A 21890-nucleotide genomic window follows, 5' to 3' on the forward strand; every position below is an offset into this window, starting at 1 on the left:
AAAACACAATACTGGCGTGTCTCCTCGCCTGCTGCTCCTCATGTTTCACCTGCTGCTATAAATCCAGTGCATTTTATTAACCACTTAAACCCTACAGCAGAGGTGGCATTGGTTAACAAGGTTGAGTTTGTTGTCAGATTTGGAGACTGGGAATGCCAAATCTGATCTACACAGCTAGCTGTGTGGATTATTAGAGAAAATAAAATGAAATTATTATTTGTAATTTCGGGATGTGTATGATTAATTCTAAATGTAACTAAAAGGTCATTTAAACGTGGTTTGCATTTTCAACTTGCATCGGTCCAAGTACTAAAGTAGGCCAGTGCCCAACGGGTACAGAGTCAGCTTTATAACACAAGACGGATAAAAGACAAAAAAGTGTCTGATGCTAAAACTGTAACAGAAGTTAGAACAAATGTATTGTTTTAATTTAAACAAACAATAACTACATTAAAATACTCAAATATGATTTATGTGCAAAAGGTGGGAGTCATTTAACACCATCTAGTGTCTAGATGAAGAATTACAGGAAACCACCAGTGTCTCTCTCTCTCTCTCTCGCACGCGCACACATGCATGCACACACACACACACGCACAGCTCAGTTGAGCTACAGGTGCGGCACTCATTAAAATGAAGTCCACAATGTAACCTTTAAGCCTTTACCTGTGTTCCAGGGGTATTCACAGCTGGCCCAGGAGAGCTGGGATTTGAAGGAGAATATCAGATAGAGGAGAGCCCAAGCCTGGATTACAATAGAGATGAAGTCATAAAGTTTTATCAGCAGATGTCCATATCCAATTCCTGGTGCAGGGTGCAGATTCAAAAGTTATCATTTCCAATTTCCAAATACACATTGCTTCACAAAATGAAATGATAAGCAGAATTTATTCAAGCCATGAAGTGAGTGACGTGTAGTAATACGGTAATAAAACATTTCCCTTATATTAAGTAATAATGTATAATGCAATTACCGGTGTGTGTGTGTGTGTGTATATATATATATATATATATGGGCCTTTCTGTGTGTAGTTTGCATGTTCTCCCCGTGTCCTCTAGGGTAGGTACCCTCACAAAAAACATGCAGTAATCCTGGTCACTAAACTACCTCCCCCTGGCCAGCCGGGGCGCCTGATGGAGGGGAAAGGAACTGGTCGGAATAACGTGTTCCTTCCATGGCCGGGGAAACTCTCCCCTGTTGGGTTGCAAAATCGTGGGATAATTAAATTAAAAATATATATATGTGTGTGTGTGGTTTTTTTTGCCTTCAAATTCTTACCCTTTGCCAATGGACAAATCTTTGTCCAGCAGGTGACCATTCCTTCTTGGGTGTACTGACCAATCACATTCTCCAGCAGGAAGAGAGGGATCCCATAAACCACTGCTAACAGACCATGGCAACAGAAAGGCTCCTATGTAGAAAATGGTAAATGGCACACACATAATCCAGACATACATTTCCAAAACCATCAAAATATATAGCTATAATAGTATTGATAATTCAAAAGAAAAATCCAATGGATCCCAACTCACAATGCAATTCTTGTCATGAGTTCATATACATGAAATATAGATTATGAATTAATCATATTCACCTCCACCATTCTTGTAACAACAACGGTATGGGAATCTCCACACATTTCCCAGTCCAACCACATTTCCTGCAACAACCAGAATATACCCGGTTTTACTCGCCCACTGTCCTCTGCCTTCAATAATAGTTTTGTTTATCTCTCGTCTTCTTTCTCTACTCAGTGTCCCTCGTAGCCGTTGGTTGTGATTACAGAATATGTGCGAGTTCCTTTTTAATTGTTGCACATTGACAAACATTCAAACTGCCTGAAGCAAAGAGAGAAAGCCTGTAGTACCAGTACTACAGTATGTCTAGGCCCATCTAGAATGTACTTAAATATAAATTAATATAAACTAAAAGCACCCTTACCCCTAAACTTATTTGCCATGTTTACTATATTGAAAAAACATTTGAAATAGCCAACCTACAAGATCAGCTAGTTGAACTATTTTAAAAGGTTTTTTTCTAAATATAAAAAAACAGCATATAAGTTTATGGATAATGGGTGGCTTTTTAAAACAAATATATATTTTTAAATACTGTAGGTTATCCTGAATAAAATGTCTACGGATGATTTCTTGACCTGCATACCCTACACAACTTCAAGGTTTTCGCATGCCACTGTAGCTGCCCTCACATTCTGCAGTTTCTGATATATTATATAAAATGAGGTTATACAAGCCAGTAGTTTATCTGGTCACACATAATTAGGTCCTTTACTACATCACCACATCTATTCATTGCTAGTAATTCACAGGTCTAGCTGTGTAAGGCTCTATGGAAATCATAGAATAAATTAGAAGCCCTTTAGTGAGAAAAATAAACAACTTTAATGTATTTAATCTGAGCAGTGTTTTCACAAAAAGACAAGACGTGGGCAGATACAAGACTCAAGACCTAAACTCCCTGAAGTAGCACATTTGATGTCCTCGCATTCTTTATGCCTCAAAGTAGTTATAGGATGAATCCTATTAGTTTTAAAATTAACTAATTGTTAAGGAGTTTACAACCATCTTTTGAATAAGCATTGCCAAGACATCTGTCTGTTGGATTGACACGACAAACAGTCAATCATAGCAAAGGTATTCATTAGGCTGAAACAATACCTTTAGTAATTAGGAGACAAAAGGTCAGAAACCTGTCTGCTCTGTGCTGTTGTCAAATGAAAATGGTGTATCCCCAAAGGGTTCTTTTTTTTTACTCAACCACCATGTATTCAAATGAAACTGTGGATATTCAAACTGGAGTCCAAGATGAAAAGGTTATTACTAAAGTCACACAACAAATAAACCAGCAGAACTTTCAAGTGTATTGAAGCCATCCAATAAATGTGTGGAACTGTGGATTTTCAGGCTTAAGTATTTGTTATTTCTCCTTCCTCCACACTCCATATTCCATCATTTCTTTTGGAAGAATCCCATAATTGAAGCTTGCTTAGTTGCTTTGCTTGCATTCGCAGTGCTTTTCTTTTCTTTCTTTTTCTTGTCATCGTCTTTCTTGCTCGTTGGTAGTTTAGCCTGGATGGGATGCTTCGATGCCACTTTGCTGGAAGGAGCCTCCTCTTCAGTCTCAGAGTACGACTCGCTCTCGTAGCCTTTCTCTGTTACTATGGGCAGCAGAACACATCTGGATTCAATATTCAGCACCAAACCTTTACCCGTTTCTTTACTTTTATCAACAAAAAGTAAAAACATAAGCATGTATGACCTATGAAACCTCTTGTTATTGCCTCGTTAACATCTGTTAAAGATATTTTATTTGACCATGTACAGTACAAGAATTGAATTCCGTTAGGCTTGTTCTTTACTGTATTTCATGGCTGCAGTCACAGGAACTAGTAGAGATGATTAGATCCTATACAGTTTTGAATTTGAGAGAACTGGTATATTAAAATTAAATATAAAAATTGCGTATGTTGCTTTTATGGAGGCTGATGCACCTACCCATGCACCCATCTTCATCCACGAAAGTACGAGATTTCAAGACTCGCCTCCTCTTCCTCCTTTTCCCATCGGAATGCTGCTGCTGTGGAAATGCAAATATAAACATGCTGAAGGAGAAACATTTTGGTAAAATATCATGATACTAAGTAAATCTACATGCTGTCATTGACCATAGTCGAAAACGACACAAACCCAGTGCGAACTGCAAACGTGACGCAAGAGCAAAATGGTTTCCGCCAGAACATGGTCAATACAGTCTGCTTACATTTGCATGTGAAAGTGATTCCTCCTTCACGTCATTTTCAGGACATGGTGATGGCTCCCTCTTTTTCTGTGGCTGTGGAGAATCTGGAATCACTGTGGTAGCGAAACACCATTATTTAACATTAACCATTTAGGCCCTATACAGGACAGGTACACTTTGTTTTATGACAAATAGCAAAAATAGCAGATTAGCTATTTTTTTTGTCCATTTTCACCCAACATGTTGACTGTCTAGACTAGAAGATTTAAAGAACAAAGGATCCAGAAGACTCACCTTCCTCCTCCTCATCACTACTGTCTGACACAGGCCTTTTAATTCTGCGTCGTCTCTTCTTATCCATTTTGTCTTCTTCGCTGTCAGATTCTTGTATGCGTTTGGTTTTACTTCAGAGGATCAAAATAAGGAATAAAAAAAAATCACACTAAAGTGTTAATTTACCCATATTTGAGCAAAATATTTTACACAATACTAAAACGATGTAGTATAGTGCTTCATAACTTAATACTCAGACACTTTGCATTAAAATCACATGACACACACACACACACACACACACACACACACACACACACACACACACACACACACACACACACACACACACACACACACACACACACACACACACACACACACACACACACACACACACACACACGGCGGCAGTGGCTCAGGGGTAGAGTGCCTGGATGGTAACCGTAAGGTTGCCAGTTCGAACCCGGGCTCCCCCAGAGTTACTGTCGAAGTGTCCTTGAGCAAGACACTGAACCCCTAATTGCTCCCGATGTGCTAGTTGGTGCCTTGCATGGTTTCCGCTGCCATCGGTGTGTGAATGGGTGAATGTAATGCACAATCTCTGTAAAGCGCCTTGGAAGGCGCTATATAAATGCACCATTTACCATTCACACACACACACCTCCTAATCTCTTTCTTGGTGTCCTTGGTTTGTTCCTGTGGCACATCGATCTGTTTGTCCTCAGGCCGTGATGGGGAAGGTCTCGGCTCCTCTGAAGATGCTGGCTGGACCTCGTCTTCCTTTTTCTCTTCCTTCTTCTCAGTCTTCTCAGGTCTCTCTGCCGGGCCAGGACACACGTTATTTAGAAAACATTGTGACCTCATTTAAAATTACTTTGAATTCAGTGTTTACCTGACACAACTGATTATTTTATTGTTTTGATATTGATTTATCTGCTGACAAAGGTTTATTCTGTAAGATTTCACTGATGACGAAAAGCAAATAAATCTATGAAAATAAAGAAAAGGTTAAACCAAGTGGCAATTACTAACAGTTAATATTGTACGACTAAAGCAGTTTAGTGCAGGTTGAGAGTAAAGGGCCATCCAGCCCAACAATGAAACTACAAAGAGAACTATAACAATACTGATGTGAGAATCCACACTGATCAAAAGATAACATTCTATAAATGTTATCAACACAACACCAGTGTAAGCGTTCATCAAATCTGTCTGAAAGTGATCCAAATAACATTGGTCGTTGCCGTTATAGTTGTGGTGTGGACTCCACCATCCATTTGAGTTATGACAATGTTTTTTTTAATGATATACACTTATTGTCATCTTTCTTGGTTTGGACGACCCTTAAAGACAGTGAGGTCAGGTAGGTTAGTGTGAAGGACTGCAGTTTTGAACACTCACTTGCTGCTTGGTTCCCAAAGAAGTTGCTTATAGTATTGGTCTTTCCTGCTGGTTTGCTTTTGGGGGCCTCATCCTAGAATAAACAAGTGAAAGCATTACATCGAATTCTTCATAACAAAGGATCAAATTAATCAAGGTAACCAGAGTCAAAGGATCCAGCTCCCAGAATGCCCATCACTAATGAAAACATACCACAGGTGCCTCTTCTTTGGGCTCTGGCTTGATCTCTTTGCTAGCTTCCTGCTTCTTGGTGGCAGGCTTAGTGGCAAACATTCCCATGATGCCTTTAGGTGGCTTTGTGGTAGGTTTGGAGGTCACGCTAGCATGGCCATTCACAGTGGGTTTGACACATTGAGGCTCTATAGTAGACGCCTGCATCACATCCTGAGTCTGCTGCACCTCTGCTCTAGACATGGGCACCGCACTGGCACACTGGATAGCACTGTACCTGGAAACACATACAGTGTCACCAAATAGGAATAGGGTTTTACTCGTCATACAAAGGGAAAACAAAATAACTTAAAAAAAAAAAATCAGTAAAATTTTTCATCTATGTACTGTATGCACAAAAGCATATCGTTGCTTATGTACTTTTTGGTTTGTTAACCACCGGTGTCACTATTTTGGGCGTGTTATAAATGGGGAGAAAAATATATAAATTGTATGTAAAAAGAGGAAAATAAGACCTACAAACTCACAACGTTGCAATACATTGTGAGCTCACAGGTCGACTCTTTTCGCTACTTTAGTGATAAAATATGGCATTCATTAATCATTTGTGGAAAAAAACTAAGTAATTAAATATGGGGATATACTGCCAGACAGAATATAGGAGGCATACTTGCTGCAGTTCTTCATATTGTCTTTCACAGCATCATAGTCAACACTGTACAGAGGACCACTGTCCTTCAGGTAAGCTTTCTGGACACTGTACACATGGACACTAACAGTCCACTGTCCTTCAGGTAAGCTTTCTGGACACTGTACACATGGACACTAACAGTCATGCTCATCTTCGCCAAGGCATCTGCAAAAGACACTTGTAAGTCTAATATTCTATATACATATTTCATTCTAAGAATTTGTCGCAATAGAAAAACTAATCTAAGAAACAAAACGTGGCACGGGCGGCCACCTATAGGAGCATCCTAAACTCACCTTCCAGCTGGTCTTCTCGTACCACTGACACCTTGTGACACTGACAAAACAAAGACAAACAGCGACCATGAGACAAAATATGATCACTCCACACTTGTCAAAGCAGGATGAAAACTAGATCAGAAGGAATCATTAGGAGTTCCTTTATGCCATTCCTTACCGTGAGGCCATTTTCAACCAATTTCCCGGACACAAGATATGTAGCATGAAGTGGTCCAGAGCTTTCTTTTCTCTTGTGCTCCAGGTAATGGTAAAGCATTCTGGAATAAATACAAAGATTTTCAACATTTATTCTGGAATATTAAAGCAATAGAAATATGACTGATAATATACAGTACACAGTTTATTAACATTTATAATTAGAAAGCAATCATTACTAGATCAGCAAGTTTATTTCTTAATTAGTAAATTATAAGAAAGTGTGTATGTTCAGAGTTCAGACAAGGAAGTGCTGATGAGACATTGGCGCAAAACCAGCCAAGCACAATGCAGAGTCAGAACTAGCTGAGGAAAATACACTGGTAATTTGTTTAACGCTAATGTTGTTTACTCCATAAGTGGTGAAATACATTCTGCAGTATCAGTATAAATATTATATTTTATTATAATCATGTGGACCTTTTCTAGGGATGCACCGAATGGGAAATTCTTGGCCGAAACCGAATATAGGAAACAGTTGGCCGAAAACCGAATACTAGTTTTGGTATGGCTGTACCTTTGTTGTAGAGTTACATAATAATGGCAAAAGACATGATTACATTTTGATCACGTCATCACAACAAAACAGTAGGCTACGAAAGGTAACCCAAGTTCTTTGACCATTCGGTTTCGGCTCTAAAATAAACCAAATACAATTATTTGCCACTATTTGGCCGAATATTCTGTACATCCCTTTAATAAAACTTTAAAGTTCACTCCAAGTTTATTTCCTGTTGTAATGTTGGTGAATATCAGTAGCTGCCAGTAAATACACTTGGACCCAAGCTGTTCCCTAGCAACTCAATTCCACTGAAAGTGGTGTGGTTAGGCCCGTCACAATAATTATATAATAATCGCAATAATTTTGCATAATCATTTCCATGTTGAAAAATGGTCATACATTTGTAAACACTAACTAAAAACAGCAGATATACAAGTAGTTGTAGTACTAGTAGACAGCCCTATCTGAGAACCTCTCAATGACAGACAATATAGACCGTAAAGTGTGGTCCAGGGACCCTCAGGGTTCCTTGAGGCTGTTCCAAATGGACCCTTAAAGGTCTGTAACTCTTAAGTGCACAACTGGAATCAAATGGACCCCAGACCCATGTATACACTCTCAGAGTTATGGGGGTCTACGAGAGGGTCGTCTGGTTTGTCTACGAGGTTTAGGATCATTAAAGTCAATCACACTCGCTTATGTCTTCAGTATCTGTGCACTTAGCCATAGTTCACAAACCTGACACTTGTAGATTATGACATGTTGTCATGTCATGTTTCAGGGCTACTGTGCCTTTAAGGCTATGTAACATACAGTAGGTGTCGGTTATTAGAGAATATTATATACCTTGAAGTTAAAAGATTCCAGTCAGCACACACACACACACACACACACACACACACACACACACACACACACACACACACACACACAGTTATTTGTTTTAGTATTAATCTGTATCTGTTGACTGTTGTTTTCACACATCATGTATATCAGTGTATACTCACTGTTTAGCTGTGTTGACATGGACCCCAAGAGTGAGACTCAGCCATTTGTAGGTCACCTGTTAGGTCCATATACAGAACACAAGCTAATCACACGTATCACAGTATTTAAAATTTGTTCAATCCAATGTAAACTATTATTCAGTTTCTTGAATAACGAGGGCGATAATGACACCTCGCTGAAGCTGAAATGTTGACATTACTTAGCATGCAGAGCAGCATCAGTAAATTAATTATAACATGTAAACAATAGCTTTAGAAGAAAAATAGGGCGTCAGATTCCACTTACTATCTTGTTGTGGTCGTTCACAAACTCGTCAATATTATCTAAATAAAGTTCGTCCATTGCGTTTCCTTATTGACAGCAGGAGAACAGTTGCTTCTATAATAACTGCGCGGGAATACAGTGAAGCGCTTTATTTACTTCCGGTCAAACAAACGTGTACTCCTCTGTTTCCGATGAGAAGGGGACCCATTGTTTGTGTGGCACTGCTGCCATCTAGTGGTAAGAAACAGGAACACAAGTCCACTGTGTCTTCCACTGTGCTAGTGCTACACACTCACCTCTGAGCCAAATAGCCAATCAAGAATATTTTGTTCTCTAATCCCTCTGATTCTGTTTTTTAGGTTGGCCCAGCTCTAATCTCACATCAAACTGGTTCAAATCTACATGTAGTAGTTTGTAGTTGTCAACTAACAATTACAAGACAAATGAGTTGCCTGGGTTGCCCTAGCCCTGAAACATGACTGCCATGATGATTATCATGACAGTCATGCAGAAACTTTGCCCTGTTTTTGGCGCTCGCTGCATTTACAAGATTTCCGTATATATAAACATTCAGATTTCAAATATAAAGTACTCACAATTTGTTCCACGGGTGTTAGTTAGTAGCAGCTCCAGCGATTAGAATTGCTGCATCCCGCGTTGTTTAATAAAAAGCATTTTTGTCCGAGCTCCCCGGCTACTTTTTTCAAACGGGATTCGTTTGGGAAATTCAGTTGCACACCGGGAGCGCACTCGCCTATTAGTCTGTATTGGCAGGGCGGTCAGCGTACCTATATCGAACACACCGAGTGCCACCCTCCTCCCGACCGATAGGGGCGCGTAGTTGAAAGCCAATGGCAAAATAACACCTCGGATAAAAATGCTTTTTATTAAACAACGCGGGATGCAGAAATTCTAATCGCTGGAGCTGCTACTAATTAACACCCGTGGAACAAATTGTGAGTACTTTATATTTGAAATCTGAATGTTTATATATACGGAAATCTTGTAAATGCAGCGTTCGCCAAAAACAGGGTGAAGTTTCTTCATGACTCTCGTATGAATACGAGAGTCATGAACCATGGCTAGGGTTGCCCATGTGTTAAAGTGTTTTTTTTTTCTCAAGTAAACAACAATTCATCAATTTAGCTTTTTCTAAAACATTGTGGCCTGTGTAAAGAACACATTCGAGAGACTGATAAGAACCACCACAGGGCACAGGCCCATGGCTATGGGCACCAGTTCTAACTCATTAACTATACAAAAATATGTCAACACTTATAGATTGATGATGCTGTTAAGCAGAACTAGCAGCCTGCAAGGCAGCAATAACCTGTAGACCTATGACTCAGAGTCTCAGACTGACAAATGTGAGATTCCAGACAGCGTACAGAAAGCACCGTCAGCTCCACACCTCAAGAGTCCAAAGTGCTGTGACAGGGTTTTTTTTTCTTTCTTTTTCATATCGCAGTCACCCTCTTTTAATACACAGTCTCATACACTTGTTCAGCACTACACATCACTTCAGGCTCAATTCTCATTTTCTCTAATTTGCTCGCTGTCTGTCTTCCTGGCCGAGGCCTTATGCCCCCTTTTAGTAAAGACACTCATAGTGTTCATTTACATTGAGGATTTCATCTCACACACTGCAGCGGAATGATTCTGTCCCATCCCATCCCTTGGGACTGTTCAATTCTGAATGAGCTGCTTTGGAATTAAAACAGGCTATCAGGTTCAAAAGTTCACCAACACCCCCATCGGACCTGAATGTTTGTTGAGCGCCTATGGAGACACAGAGGGCTGCATCCGGTGATGCTGGGTTGACGGGCTAAACAGCGGCTCCCCTCTAAACGGTATTGATTATTAAGAGAGAAGGTTCTTCCTCCATCTCCCCATCGGTCCCCATGCCACAGAATAGAAGAGTCCTGGCCCAGGCCGTAGCGTAACGGTCTGGGCACCGGACTGGTGATCCAGTCGCGGTGTGCCGCGGGTTCGACTCCCGGACCCGACACGGCCTTTACCGCATGTCATCCCCCCATCTCTCTCCCGTTTCCTGTCAGCCTACTTTCTATCCCTTAAAAAATCAATAAAGGCGTAAGCCGCAAAAAAATATCTTAAAAAAAAAAAAAAAAGAATAGAAGAGTCCTGGAGGAGAGGGGGGATACATGGCTGCTGGACTGGCGGAGAGCCAAAACCCATCGGAAAAATGTCTCACTGGAGGACACAGGACAAAATAAATGAAAGCACTTCTCGCTTTTTCTTCTCACTATCATCACTTTCACATCATCCTCAGGGCTCCAATCAGACCTTTTCTTTCTTTCTTTCTTTTTTTCGTTCTAGCCCGAGGAACATTTGGTTTATTTATTATATTATATTATAATAAATATTATATTTGGTATTCTATTTATTATATTATATTATAATAAATATTATATAATATTTCTCTGGTTCCATTCTTTTTTGCCTCCACTTCTTGCCTTCTCACTCCCTATCTTTTTCTCTCTCTCTCTCATCACCAGTTAATAGTGCATGAGACCACAGCCAATATGAATGTTGATTTGGGATATTTATTTTAATGAGCTGCCTGGACAGAGATGAGAGCAGATGCCCAGAAATGAAGCACAGTCTTCCTTTCCAAATCTATCATTAGTTTATAGGGATTATAGGGAATGAGTACTATCAGATCCACTTCCTAATAAAACACAATACTGGCGTGTCTCCTCGCCTGCTGCTCCTCATGTTTCACCTGCTGCTATAAATCCAGTGCATTTTATTAACCACTTAAACCCTACAGCAGAGGTGGCATTGGTTAACAAGGTTGAGTTTGTTGTCAGATTTGGAGACTGGGAATGCCAAATCTGATCTACACAGCTAGCTGTGTGGATTATTAGAGAAAATAAAATGAAATTATTATTTGTAATTTCGGGATGTGTATGATTAATTCTAAATGTAACTAAAAGGTCATTTAAACGTGGTTTGCATTTTCAACTTGCATCGGTCCAAGTACTAAAGTAGGCCAGTGCCCAACGGGTACAGAGTCAGCTTTATAACACAAGACGGATAAAAGACAAAAAAGTGTCTGATGCTAAAACTGTAACAGAAGTTAGAACAAATGTATTGTTTTAATTTAAACAAACAATAACTACATTAAAATACTCAAATATGATTTATGTGCAAAAGGTGGGAGTCATTTAACACCATCTAGTGTCTAGATGAAGAATTACAGGAAACCACCAGTGTCTCTCTCTCTCTCTCTCGCACGCGCACACATGCATGCACACACACACACACGCACAGCTCAGTTGAGCTACAGGTGCGGCACTCATTAAAATGAAGTCCACAATGTAACCTTTAAGCCTTTACCTGTGTTCCAGGGGTATTCACAGCTGGCCCAGGAGAGCTGGGATTTGAAGGAGAATATCAGATAGAGGAGAGCCCAAGCCTGGATTACAATAGAGATGAAGTCATAAAGTTTTATCAGCAGATGTCCATATCCAATTCCTGGTGCAGGGTGCAGATTCAAAAGTTATCATTTCCAATTTCCAAATACACATTGCTTCACAAAATGAAATGATAAGCAGAATTTATTCAAGCCATGAAGTGAGTGACGTGTAGTAATACGGTAATAAAACATTTCCCTTATATTAAGTAATAATGTATAATGCAATTACCGGTGTGTGTGTGTGTGTGTATATATATATATATATATATGGGCCTTTCTGTGTGTAGTTTGCATGTTCTCCCCGTGTCCTCTAGGGTAGGTACCCTCACAAAAAACATGCAGTAATCCTGGTCACTAAACTACCTCCCCCTGGCCAGCCGGGGCGCCTGATGGAGGGGAAAGGAACTGGTCGGAATAACGTGTTCCTTCCATGGCCGGGGAAACTCTCCCCTGTTGGGTTGCAAAATCGTGGGATAATTAAATTAAAAATATATATATGTGTGTGTGTGGTTTTTTTTGCCTTAAAATTCTTACCCTTTGCCAATGGACAAATCTTTGTCCAGCAGGTGACCATTCCTTCTTGGGTGTACTGACCAATCACATTCTCCAGCAGGAAGAGAGGGATCCCATAAACCACTGCTAACAGACCATGGCAACAGAAAGGCTCCTATGTAGAAAATGGTAAATGGCACACACATAATCCAGACATACATTTCCAAAACCATCAAAATATATAGCTATAATAGTATTGATAATTCAAAAGAAAAATCCAATGGATCCCAACTCACAATGCAATTCTTGTCATGAGTTCATATACATGAAATATAGATTATGAATTAATCATATTCACCTCCACCATTCTTGTAACAACAACGGTATGGGAATCTCCACACATTTCCCAGTCCAACCACATTTCCTGCAACAACCAGAATATACCCGGTTTTACTCGCCCACTGTCCTCTGCCTTCAATAATAGTTTTGTTTATCTCTCGTCTTCTTTCTCTACTCAGTGTCCCTCGTAGCCGTTGGTTGTGATTACAGAATATGTGCGAGTTCCTTTTTAATTGTTGCACATTGACAAACATTCAAACTGCCTGAAGCAAAGAGAGAAAGCCTGTAGTACCAGTACTACAGTATGTCTAGGCCCATCTAGAATGTACTTAAATATAAATTAATATAAACTAAAAGCACCCTTACCCCTAAACTTATTTGCCATGTTTACTATATTGAAAAAACATTTGAAATAGCCAACCTACAAGATCAGCTAGTTGAACTATTTTAAAAGGTTTTTTTCTAAATATAAAAAAACAGCATATAAGTTTATGGATAATGGGTGGCTTTTTAAAACAAATATATATTTTTAAATACTGTAGGTTATCCTGAATAAAATGTCTACGGATGATTTCTTGACCTGCATACCCTACACAACTTCAAGGTTTTCGCATGCCACTGTAGCTGCCCTCACATTCTGCAGTTTCTGATATATTATATAAAATGAGGTTATACAAGCCAGTAGTTTATCTGGTCACACATAATTAGGTCCTTTACTACATCACCACATCTATTCATTGCTAGTAATTCACAGGTCTAGCTGTGTAAGGCTCTATGGAAATCATAGAATAAATTAGAAGCCCTTTAGTGAGAAAAATAAACAACTTTAATGTATTTAATCTGAGCAGTGTTTTCACAAAAAGACAAGACGTGGGCAGATACAAGACTCAAGACCTAAACTCCCTGAAGTAGCACATTTGATGTCCTCGCATTCTTTATGCCTCAAAGTAGTTATAGGATGAATCCTATTAGTTTTAAAATTAACTAATTGTTAAGGAGTTTACAACCATCTTTTGAATAAGCATTGCCAAGACATCTGTCTGTTGGATTGACACGACAAACAGTCAATCATAGCAAAGGTATTCATTAGGCTGAAACAATACCTTTAGTAATTAGGAGACAAAAGGTCAGAAACCTGTCTGCTCTGTGCTGTTGTCAAATGAAAATGGTGTATCCCCAAAGGGTTCTTTTTTTTTACTCAACCACCATGTATTCAAATGAAACTGTGGATATTCAAACTGGAGTCCAAGATGAAAAGGTTATTACTAAAGTCACACAACAAATAAACCAGCAGAACTTTCAAGTGTATTGAAGCCATCCAATAAATGTGTGGAACTGTGGATTTTCAGGCTTAAGTATTTGTTATTTCTCCTTCCTCCACACTCCATATTCCATCATTTCTTTTGGAAGAATCCCATAATTGAAGCTTGCTTAGTTGCTTTGCTTGCATTCGCAGTGCTTTTCTTTTCTTTCTTTTTCTTGTCATCGTCTTTCTTGCTCGTTGGTAGTTTAGCCTGGATGGGATGCTTCGATGCCACTTTGCTGGAAGGAGCCTCCTCTTCAGTCTCAGAGTACGACTCGCTCTCGTAGCCTTTCTCTGTTACTATGGGCAGCAGAACACATCTGGATTCAATATTCAGCACCAAACCTTTACCCGTTTCTTTACTTTTATCAACAAAAAGTAAAAACATAAGCATGTATGACCTATGAAACCTCTTGTTATTGCCTCGTTAACATCTGTTAAAGATCTTTTATTTGACCATGTACAGTACAAGAATTGAATTCCGTTAGGCTTGTTCTTTACTGTATTTCATGGCTGCAGTCACAGGAACTAGTAGAGATGATTAGATCCTATACAGTTTTGAATTTGAGAGAACTGGTATATTAAAATTAAATATAAAAATTGCGTATGTTGCTTTTATGGAGGCTGATGCACCTACCCATGCACCCATCTTCATCCACGAAAGTACGAGATTTCAAGACTCGCCTCCTCTTCCTCCTTTTCCCATCGGAATGCTGCTGCTGTGGAAATGCAAATATAAACATGCTGAAGGAGAAACATTTTGGTAAAATATCATGATACTAAGTAAATCTACATGCTGTCATTGACCATAGTCGAAAACGACACAAACCCAGTGCGAACTGCAAACGTGACGCAAGAGCAAAATGGTTTCCGCCAGAACATGGTCAATACAGTCTGCTTACATTTGCATGTGAAAGTGATTCCTCCTTCACGTCATTTTCAGGACATGGTGATGGCTCCCTCTTTTTCTGTGGCTGTGGAGAATCTGGAATCACTGTGGTAGCGAAACACCATTATTTAACATTAACCATTTAGGCCCTATACAGGACAGGTACACTTTGTTTTATGACAAATAGCAAAAATAGCAGATTAGCTATTTTTTTTGTCCATTTTCACCCAACATGTTGACTGTCTAGACTAGAAGATTTAAAGAACAAAGGATCCAGAAGACTCACCTTCCTCCTCCTCATCACTACTGTCTGACACAGGCCTTTTAATTCTGCGTCGTCTCTTCTTATCCATTTTGTCTTCTTCGCTGTCAGATTCTTGTATGCGTTTGGTTTTACTTCAGAGGATCAAAATAAGGAATAAAAAAAAATCACACTAAAGTGTTAATTTACCCATATTTGAGCAAAATATTTTACACAATACTAAAACGATGTAGTATAGTGCTTCATAACTTAATACTCAGACACTTTGCATTAAAATCACATGACACACACACACACACACACACACACACACACACACACACACACACACACACACACACACACACACACACACACACACACACACACACACACACACACACACACACACACACACACACACACACACACACACACACACACGGCGGCAGTGGCTCAGGGGTAGAGTGCCTGGATGGTAACCGTAAGGTTGCCAGTTCGAACCCGGGCTCCCCCAGAGTTACTGTCGAAGTGTCCTTGAGCAAGACACTGAACCCCTAATTGCTCCCGATGTGCTAGTTGGTGCCTTGCATGGTTTCCGCTGCCATCGGTGTGTGAATGGGTGAATGTAATGCACAATCTCTGTAAAGCGCCTTGGAAGGCGCTATATAAATGCACCATTTACCATTCACACACACACACCTCCTAATCTCTTTCTTGGTGTCCTTGGTTTGTTCCTGTGGCACATCGATCTGTTTGTCCTCAGGCCGTGATGGGGAAGGTCTCGGCTCCTCTGAAGATGCTGGCTGGACCTCGTCTTCCTTTTTCTCTTCCTTCTTCTCAGTCTTCTCAGGTCTCTCTGCCGGGCCAGGACACACGTTATTTAGAAAACATTGTGACCTCATTTAAAATTACTTTGAATTCAGTGTTTACCTGACACAACTGATTATTTTATTGTTTTGATATTGATTTATCTGCTGACAAAGGTTTATTCTGTAAGATTTCACTGATGACGAAAAGCAAATAAATCTATGAAAATAAAGAAAAGGTTAAACCAAGTGGCAATTACTAACAGTTAATATTGTACGACTAAAGCAGTTTAGTGCAGGTTGAGAGTAAAGGGCCATCCAGCCCAACAATGAAACTACAAAGAGAACTATAACAATACTGATGTGAGAATCCACACTGATCAAAAGATAACATTCTATAAATGTTATCAACACAACACCAGTGTAAGCGTTCATCAAATCTGTCTGAAAGTGATCCAAATAACATTGGTCGTTGCCGTTATAGTTGTGGTGTGGACTCCACCATCCATTTGAGTTATGACAATGTTTTTTTTAATGATATACACTTATTGTCATCTTTCTTGGTTTGGACGACCCTTAAAGACAGTGAGGTCAGGTAGGTTAGTGTGAAGGACTGCAGTTTTGAACACTCACTTGCTGCTTGGTTCCCAAAGAAGTTGCTTATAGTATTGGTCTTTCCTGCTGGTTTGCTTTTGGGGGCCTCATCCTAGAATAAACAAGTGAAAGCATTACATCGAATTCTTCATAACAAAGGATCAAATTAATCAAGGTAACCAGAGTCAAAGGATCCAGCTCCCAGAATGCCCATCACTAATGAAAACATACCACAGGTGCCTCTTCTTTGGGCTCTGGCTTGATCTCTTTGCTAGCTTCCTGCTTCTTGGTGGCAGGCTTAGTGGCAAACATTCCCATGATGCCTTTAGGTGGCTTTGTGGTAGGTTTGGAGGTCACGCTAGCATGGCCATTCACAGTGGGTTTGACACATTGAGGCTCTATAGTAGACGCCTGCATCACATCCTGAGTCTGCTGCACCTCTGCTCTAGACATGGGCACCGCACTGGCACACTGGATAGCACTGTACCTGGAAACACATACAGTGTCACCAAATAGGAATAGGGTTTTACTCGTCATACAAAGGGAAAACAAAATAACTTAAAAAAAAAAAATCAGTAAAATTTTTCATCTATGTACTGTATGCACAAAAGCATATCGTTGCTTATGTACTTTTTGGTTTGTTAACCACCGGTGTCACTATTTTGGGCGTGTTATAAATGGGGAGAAAAATATATAAATTGTATGTAAAAAGAGGAAAATAAGACCTACAAACTCACAACGTTGCAATACATTGTGAGCTCACAGGTCGACTCTTTTCGCTACTTTAGTGATAAAATATGGCATTCATTAATCATTTGTGGAAAAAAACTAAGTAATTAAATATGGGGATATACTGCCAGACAGAATATAGGAGGCATACTTGCTGCAGTTCTTCATATTGTCTTTCACAGCATCATAGTCAACACTGTACAGAGGACCACTGTCCTTCAGGTAAGCTTTCTGGACACTGTACACATGGACACTAACAGTCATGCTCATCTTCGCCAAGGCATCTGCAAAAGACACTTGTAAGTCTAATATTCTATATACATATTTCATTCTAAGAATTTGTCGCAATAGAAAAACTAATCTAAGAAACAAAACGTGGCACGGGCGGCCACCTATAGGAGCATCCTAAACTCACCTTCCAGCTGGTCTTCTCGTACCACTGACACCTTGTGACACTGACAAAACAAAGACAAACAGCGACCATGAGACAAAATATGATCACTCCACACTTGTCAAAGCAGGATGAAAACTAGATCAGAAGGAATCATTAGGAGTTCCTTTATGCCATTCCTTACCGTGAGGCCATTTTCAACCAATTTCCCGGACACAAGATATGTAGCATGAAGTGGTCCAGAGCTTTCTTTTCTCTTGTGCTCCAGGTAATGGTAAAGCATTCTGGAATAAATACAAAGATTTTCAACATTTATTCTGGAATATTAAAGCAATAGAAATATGACTGATAATATACAGTACACAGTTTATTAACATTTATAATTAGAAAGCAATCATTACTAGATCAGCAAGTTTATTTCTTAATTAGTAAATTATAAGAAAGTGTGTATGTTCAGAGTTCAGACAAGGAAGTGCTGATGAGACATTGGCGCAAAACCAGCCAAGCACAATGCAGAGTCAGAACTAGCTGAGGAAAATACACTGGTAATTTGTTTAACGCTAATGTTGTTTACTCCATAAGTGGTGAAATACATTCTGCAGTATCAGTATAAATATTATATTTTATTATAATCATGTGGACCTTTTCTAGGGATGCACCGAATGGGAAATTCTTGGCCGAAACCGAATATAGGAAACAGTTGGCCGAAAACCGAATACTAGTTTTGGTATGGCTGTACCTTTGTTGTAGAGTTACATAATAATGGCAAAAGACATGATTACATTTTGATCACGTCATCACAACAAAACAGTAGGCTACGAAAGGTAACCCAAGTTCTTTGACCATTCGGTTTCGGCTCTAAAATAAACCAAATACAATTATTTGCCACTATTTGGCCGAATATTCTGTACATCCCTTTAATAAAACTTTAAAGTTCACTCCAAGTTTATTTCCTGTTGTAATGTTGGTGAATATCAGTAGCTGCCAGTAAATACACTTGGACCCAAGCTGTTCCCTAGCAACTCAATTCCACTGAAAGTGGTGTGGTTAGGCCCGTCACAATAATTATATAATAATCGCAATAATTTTGCATAATCATTTCCATGTTGAAAAATGGTCATACATTTGTAAACACTAACTAAAAACAGCAGATATACAAGTAGTTGTAGTACTAGTAGACAGCCCTATCTGAGAACCTCTCAATGACAGACAATATAGACCGTAAAGTGTGGTCCAGGGACCCTCAGGGTTCCTTGAGGCTGTTCCAAATGGACCCTTAAAGGTCTGTAACTCTTAAGTGCACAACTGGAATCAAATGGACCCCAGACCCATGTATACACTCTCAGAGTTATGGGGGTCTACGAGAGGGTCGTCTGGTTTGTCTACGAGGTTTAGGATCATTAAAGTCAATCACACTCGCTTATGTCTTCAGTATCTGTGCACTTAGCCATAGTTCACAAACCTGACACTTGTAGATTATGACATGTTGTCATGTCATGTTTCAGGGCTACTGTGCCTTTAAGGCTATGTAACATACAGTAGGTGTCGGTTATTAGAGAATATTATATACCTTGAAGTTAAAAGATTCCAGTCAGCACACACACACACACACACACACACACACACACACACACACACACACACACACACACACACACACACACACACACACACACACACACGCACAGTTATTTGTTTTAGTATTAATCTGTATCTGTTGACTGTTGTTTTCACACATCATGTATATCAGTGTATACTCACTGTTTAGCTGTGTTGACATGGACCCCAAGAGTGAGACTCAGCCATTTGTAGGTCACCTGTTAGGTCCATACAGAATTAGCTACTCTTAAAAATTAGCTGGATTATTTACACCAAGTTAGCTTGTAAATACAGAACACAAGCTAATCACACGTATCACAGTATTTAAAATTTGTTCAATCCAATGTAAACTATTATTCAGTTTCTTGAATAACGAGGGCGATAATGACACCTCGCTGAAGCTGAAATGTTGACATTACTTAGCATGCAGAGCAGCATCAGTAAATTAATTATAACATGTAAACAATAGCTTTAGAAGAAAAATAGGGCGTCAGATTCCACTTACTATCTTGTTGTGGTCGTTCACAAACTCGTCAATATTATCTAAATAAAGTTCGTCCATTGCGTTTCCTTATTGACAGCAGGAGAACAGTTGCTTCTATAATAACTGCGCGGGAATACAGTGAAGCGCTTTATTTACTTCCGGTCAAACAAACGTGTACTCCTCTGTTTCCGATGAGAAGGGGACCCATTGTTTGTGTGGCACTGCTGCCATCTAGTGGTAAGAAACAGGAACACAAGTCCACTGTGTCTTCCACTGTGCTAGTGCTACACACTCACCTCTGAGCCAAATAGCCAATCAAGAATATTTTGTTCTCTAATCCCTCTGATTCTGTTTTTTAGGTTGGCCCAGCTCTAATCTCACATCAAACTGGTTCAAATCTACATGTAGTAGTTTGTAGTTGTCAACTAACAATTACAAGACAAATGAGTTGCCTGGGTTGCCCTAGCCCTGAAACATGACTGCCATGATGATTATCATGACAGTCATGCAGAAACTTTGCCCTGTTTTTGGCGCTCGCTGCATTTACAAGATTTCCGTATATATAAACATTCAGATTTCAAATATAAAGTACTCACAATTTGTTCCACGGGTGTTAGTTAGTAGCAGCTCCAGCGATTAGAATTGCTGCATCCCGCGTTGTTTAATAAAAAGCATTTTTGTCCGAGCTCCCCGGCTACTTTTTTCAAACGGGATTCGTTTGGGAAATTCAGTTGCACACCGGGAGCGCACTCGCCTATTAGTCTGTATTGGCAGGGCGGTCAGCGTACCTATATCGAACACACCGAGTGCCACCCTCCTCCCGACCGATAGGGGCGCGTAGTTGAAAGCCAATGGCAAAATAACACCTCGGATAAAAATGCTTTTTATTAAACAACGCGGGATGCAGAAATTCTAATCGCTGGAGCTGCTACTAATTAACACCCGTGGAACAAATTGTGAGTACTTTATATTTGAAATCTGAATGTTTATATATACGGAAATCTTGTAAATGCAGCGTTCGCCAAAAACAGGGTGAAGTTTCTTCATGACTCTCGTATGAATACGAGAGTCATGAACCATGGCTAGGGTTGCCCATGTGTTAAAGTGTTTTTTTTTTCTCAAGTAAACAACAATTCATCAATTTAGCTTTTTCTAAAACATTGTGGCCTGTGTAAAGAACACATTCGAGAGACTGATAAGAACCACCACAGGGCACAGGCCCATGGCTATGGGCACCAGTTCTAACTCATTAACTATACAAAAATATGTCAACACTTATAGATTGATGATGCTGTTAAGCAGAACTAGCAGCCTGCAAGGCAGCAATAACCTGTAGACCTATGACTCAGAGTCTCAGACTGACAAATGTGAGATTCCAGACAGCGTACAGAAAGCACCGTCAGCTCCACACCTCAAGAGTCCAAAGTGCTGTGACAGGGTTTTTTTTTCTTTCTTTTTCATATCGCAGTCACCCTCTTTTAATACACAGTCTCATACACTTGTTCAGCACTACACATCACTTCAGGCTCAATTCTCATTTTCTCTAATTTGCTCGCTGTCTGTCTTCCTGGCCGAGGCCTTATGCCCCCTTTTAGTAAAGACACTCATAGTGTTCATTTACATTGAGGATTTCATCTCACACACTGCAGCGGAATGATTCTGTCCCATCCCATCCCTTGGGACTGTTCAATTCTGAATGAGCTGCTTTGGAATTAAAACAGGCTATCAGGTTCAAAAGTTCACCAACACCCCCATCGGACCTGAATGTTTGTTGAGCGCCTATGGAGACACAGAGGGCTGCATCCGGTGATGCTGGGTTGACGGGCTAAACAGCGGCTCCCCTCTAAACGGTATTGATTATTAAGAGAGAAGGTTCTTCCTCCATCTCCCCATCGGTCCCCATGCCACAGAATAGAAGAGTCCTGGCCCAGGCCGTAGCGTAACGGTCTGGGCACCGGACTGGTGATCCAGTCGCGGTGTGCCGCGGGTTCGACTCCCGGACCCGACACGGCCT

The 21890-nt window shown here is 40.0% G+C and overlaps 2 protein-coding genes across 4 annotated transcripts; both read right to left on the reverse strand.

Annotated features, from left to right (window-relative positions):
* Positions 1 to 2394: 2394 nt before the first annotated feature.
* LOC310870816 (DNA polymerase delta subunit 3-like) lies at positions 2395 to 8711 on the reverse strand. Its single transcript, XM_083782136.1, has 12 exons — positions 8589 to 8711; positions 8303 to 8358; positions 6756 to 6855; positions 6596 to 6635; positions 6279 to 6411; positions 5630 to 5885; positions 5438 to 5510; positions 4698 to 4854; positions 4055 to 4164; positions 3782 to 3873; positions 3517 to 3598; positions 2395 to 3179 (listed from the first exon to the last, which is right to left on the reverse strand). Exons 1-12 carry the CDS (start codon positions 8643 to 8645, stop codon positions 2971 to 2973), a joined length of 1365 nt encoding a protein of 454 aa, XP_083638262.1. The 5' UTR covers positions 8646 to 8711; the 3' UTR covers positions 2395 to 2970.
* A 4944-nt stretch (positions 8712 to 13655) lies between these two features.
* Positions 13656 to 20020, reverse strand: LOC310870086 (DNA polymerase delta subunit 3-like). Of its 3 annotated transcripts, none has more exons than XM_083781120.1 (12): positions 19898 to 20020; positions 19555 to 19610; positions 17978 to 18077; positions 17818 to 17857; positions 17554 to 17686; positions 16905 to 17160; positions 16713 to 16785; positions 15973 to 16129; positions 15316 to 15425; positions 15043 to 15134; positions 14778 to 14856; positions 13656 to 14440 (listed from the first exon to the last, which is right to left on the reverse strand). In XM_083781120.1, the coding sequence occupies exons 1-12, from the start codon at positions 19952 to 19954 to the stop codon at positions 14232 to 14234; spliced, it is 1362 nt and encodes a 453-aa protein (XP_083637246.1). In that variant the 5' UTR covers positions 19955 to 20020; the 3' UTR covers positions 13656 to 14231. The 3 variants fall into 3 exon arrangements, with proteins under 3 accessions (XP_083637246.1, XP_083637245.1, XP_083637247.1); XM_083781119.1 differs by having other exon boundaries at positions 14778 to 14859; XM_083781121.1 differs by having other exon boundaries at positions 14301 to 14440; positions 14778 to 14884.
* Between the last annotated feature and the right edge of the window lie 1870 nt (positions 20021 to 21890).

Source organism: Protomyctophum parallelum, assembly GCF_964188405.1.
Source record: "Protomyctophum parallelum genome assembly, chromosome: 14".
Lineage (NCBI taxonomy): Eukaryota > Metazoa > Chordata > Actinopteri > Myctophiformes > Myctophidae > Protomyctophum > Protomyctophum parallelum.

What these genes read in the sequence shown, in the direction of transcription:
- LOC310870086 (XM_083781119.1), bottom strand. Translation starts at nt 19,954, where the DNA reads ATGGACGAACTTTATTTAGATAATATTGACGAGTTTGTGAACGACCAC. An exon ending in CATGTCAACACAGCTAAACA is followed by an intron (nt 18,078 to 19,554) that starts GTGAGTATACAC and finishes TATTTATTCCAG; the next exon opens with AATGCTTTACCATTACCTGG. An exon ending in ACGAGAAGACCAGCTGGAAG is followed by an intron (nt 17,687 to 17,817) that starts GTGAGTTTAGGA and finishes TGTCTTTTGCAG; the next exon opens with ATGCCTTGGCGAAGATGAGC.
- LOC310870816 (XM_083782136.1), bottom strand. Translation starts at nt 8,645, where the DNA reads ATGGACGAACTTTATTTAGATAATATTGACGAGTTTGTGAACGACCAC. An exon ending in TGAACGACCACAACAAGATA is followed by an intron (nt 8,359 to 8,588) that starts GTAAGTGGAATC and finishes TGGACCTAACAG; the next exon opens with GTGACCTACAAATGGCTGAG. An exon ending in CATGTCAACACAGCTAAACA is followed by an intron (nt 6,856 to 8,302) that starts GTGAGTATACAC and finishes TATTTATTCCAG; the next exon opens with AATGCTTTACCATTACCTGG.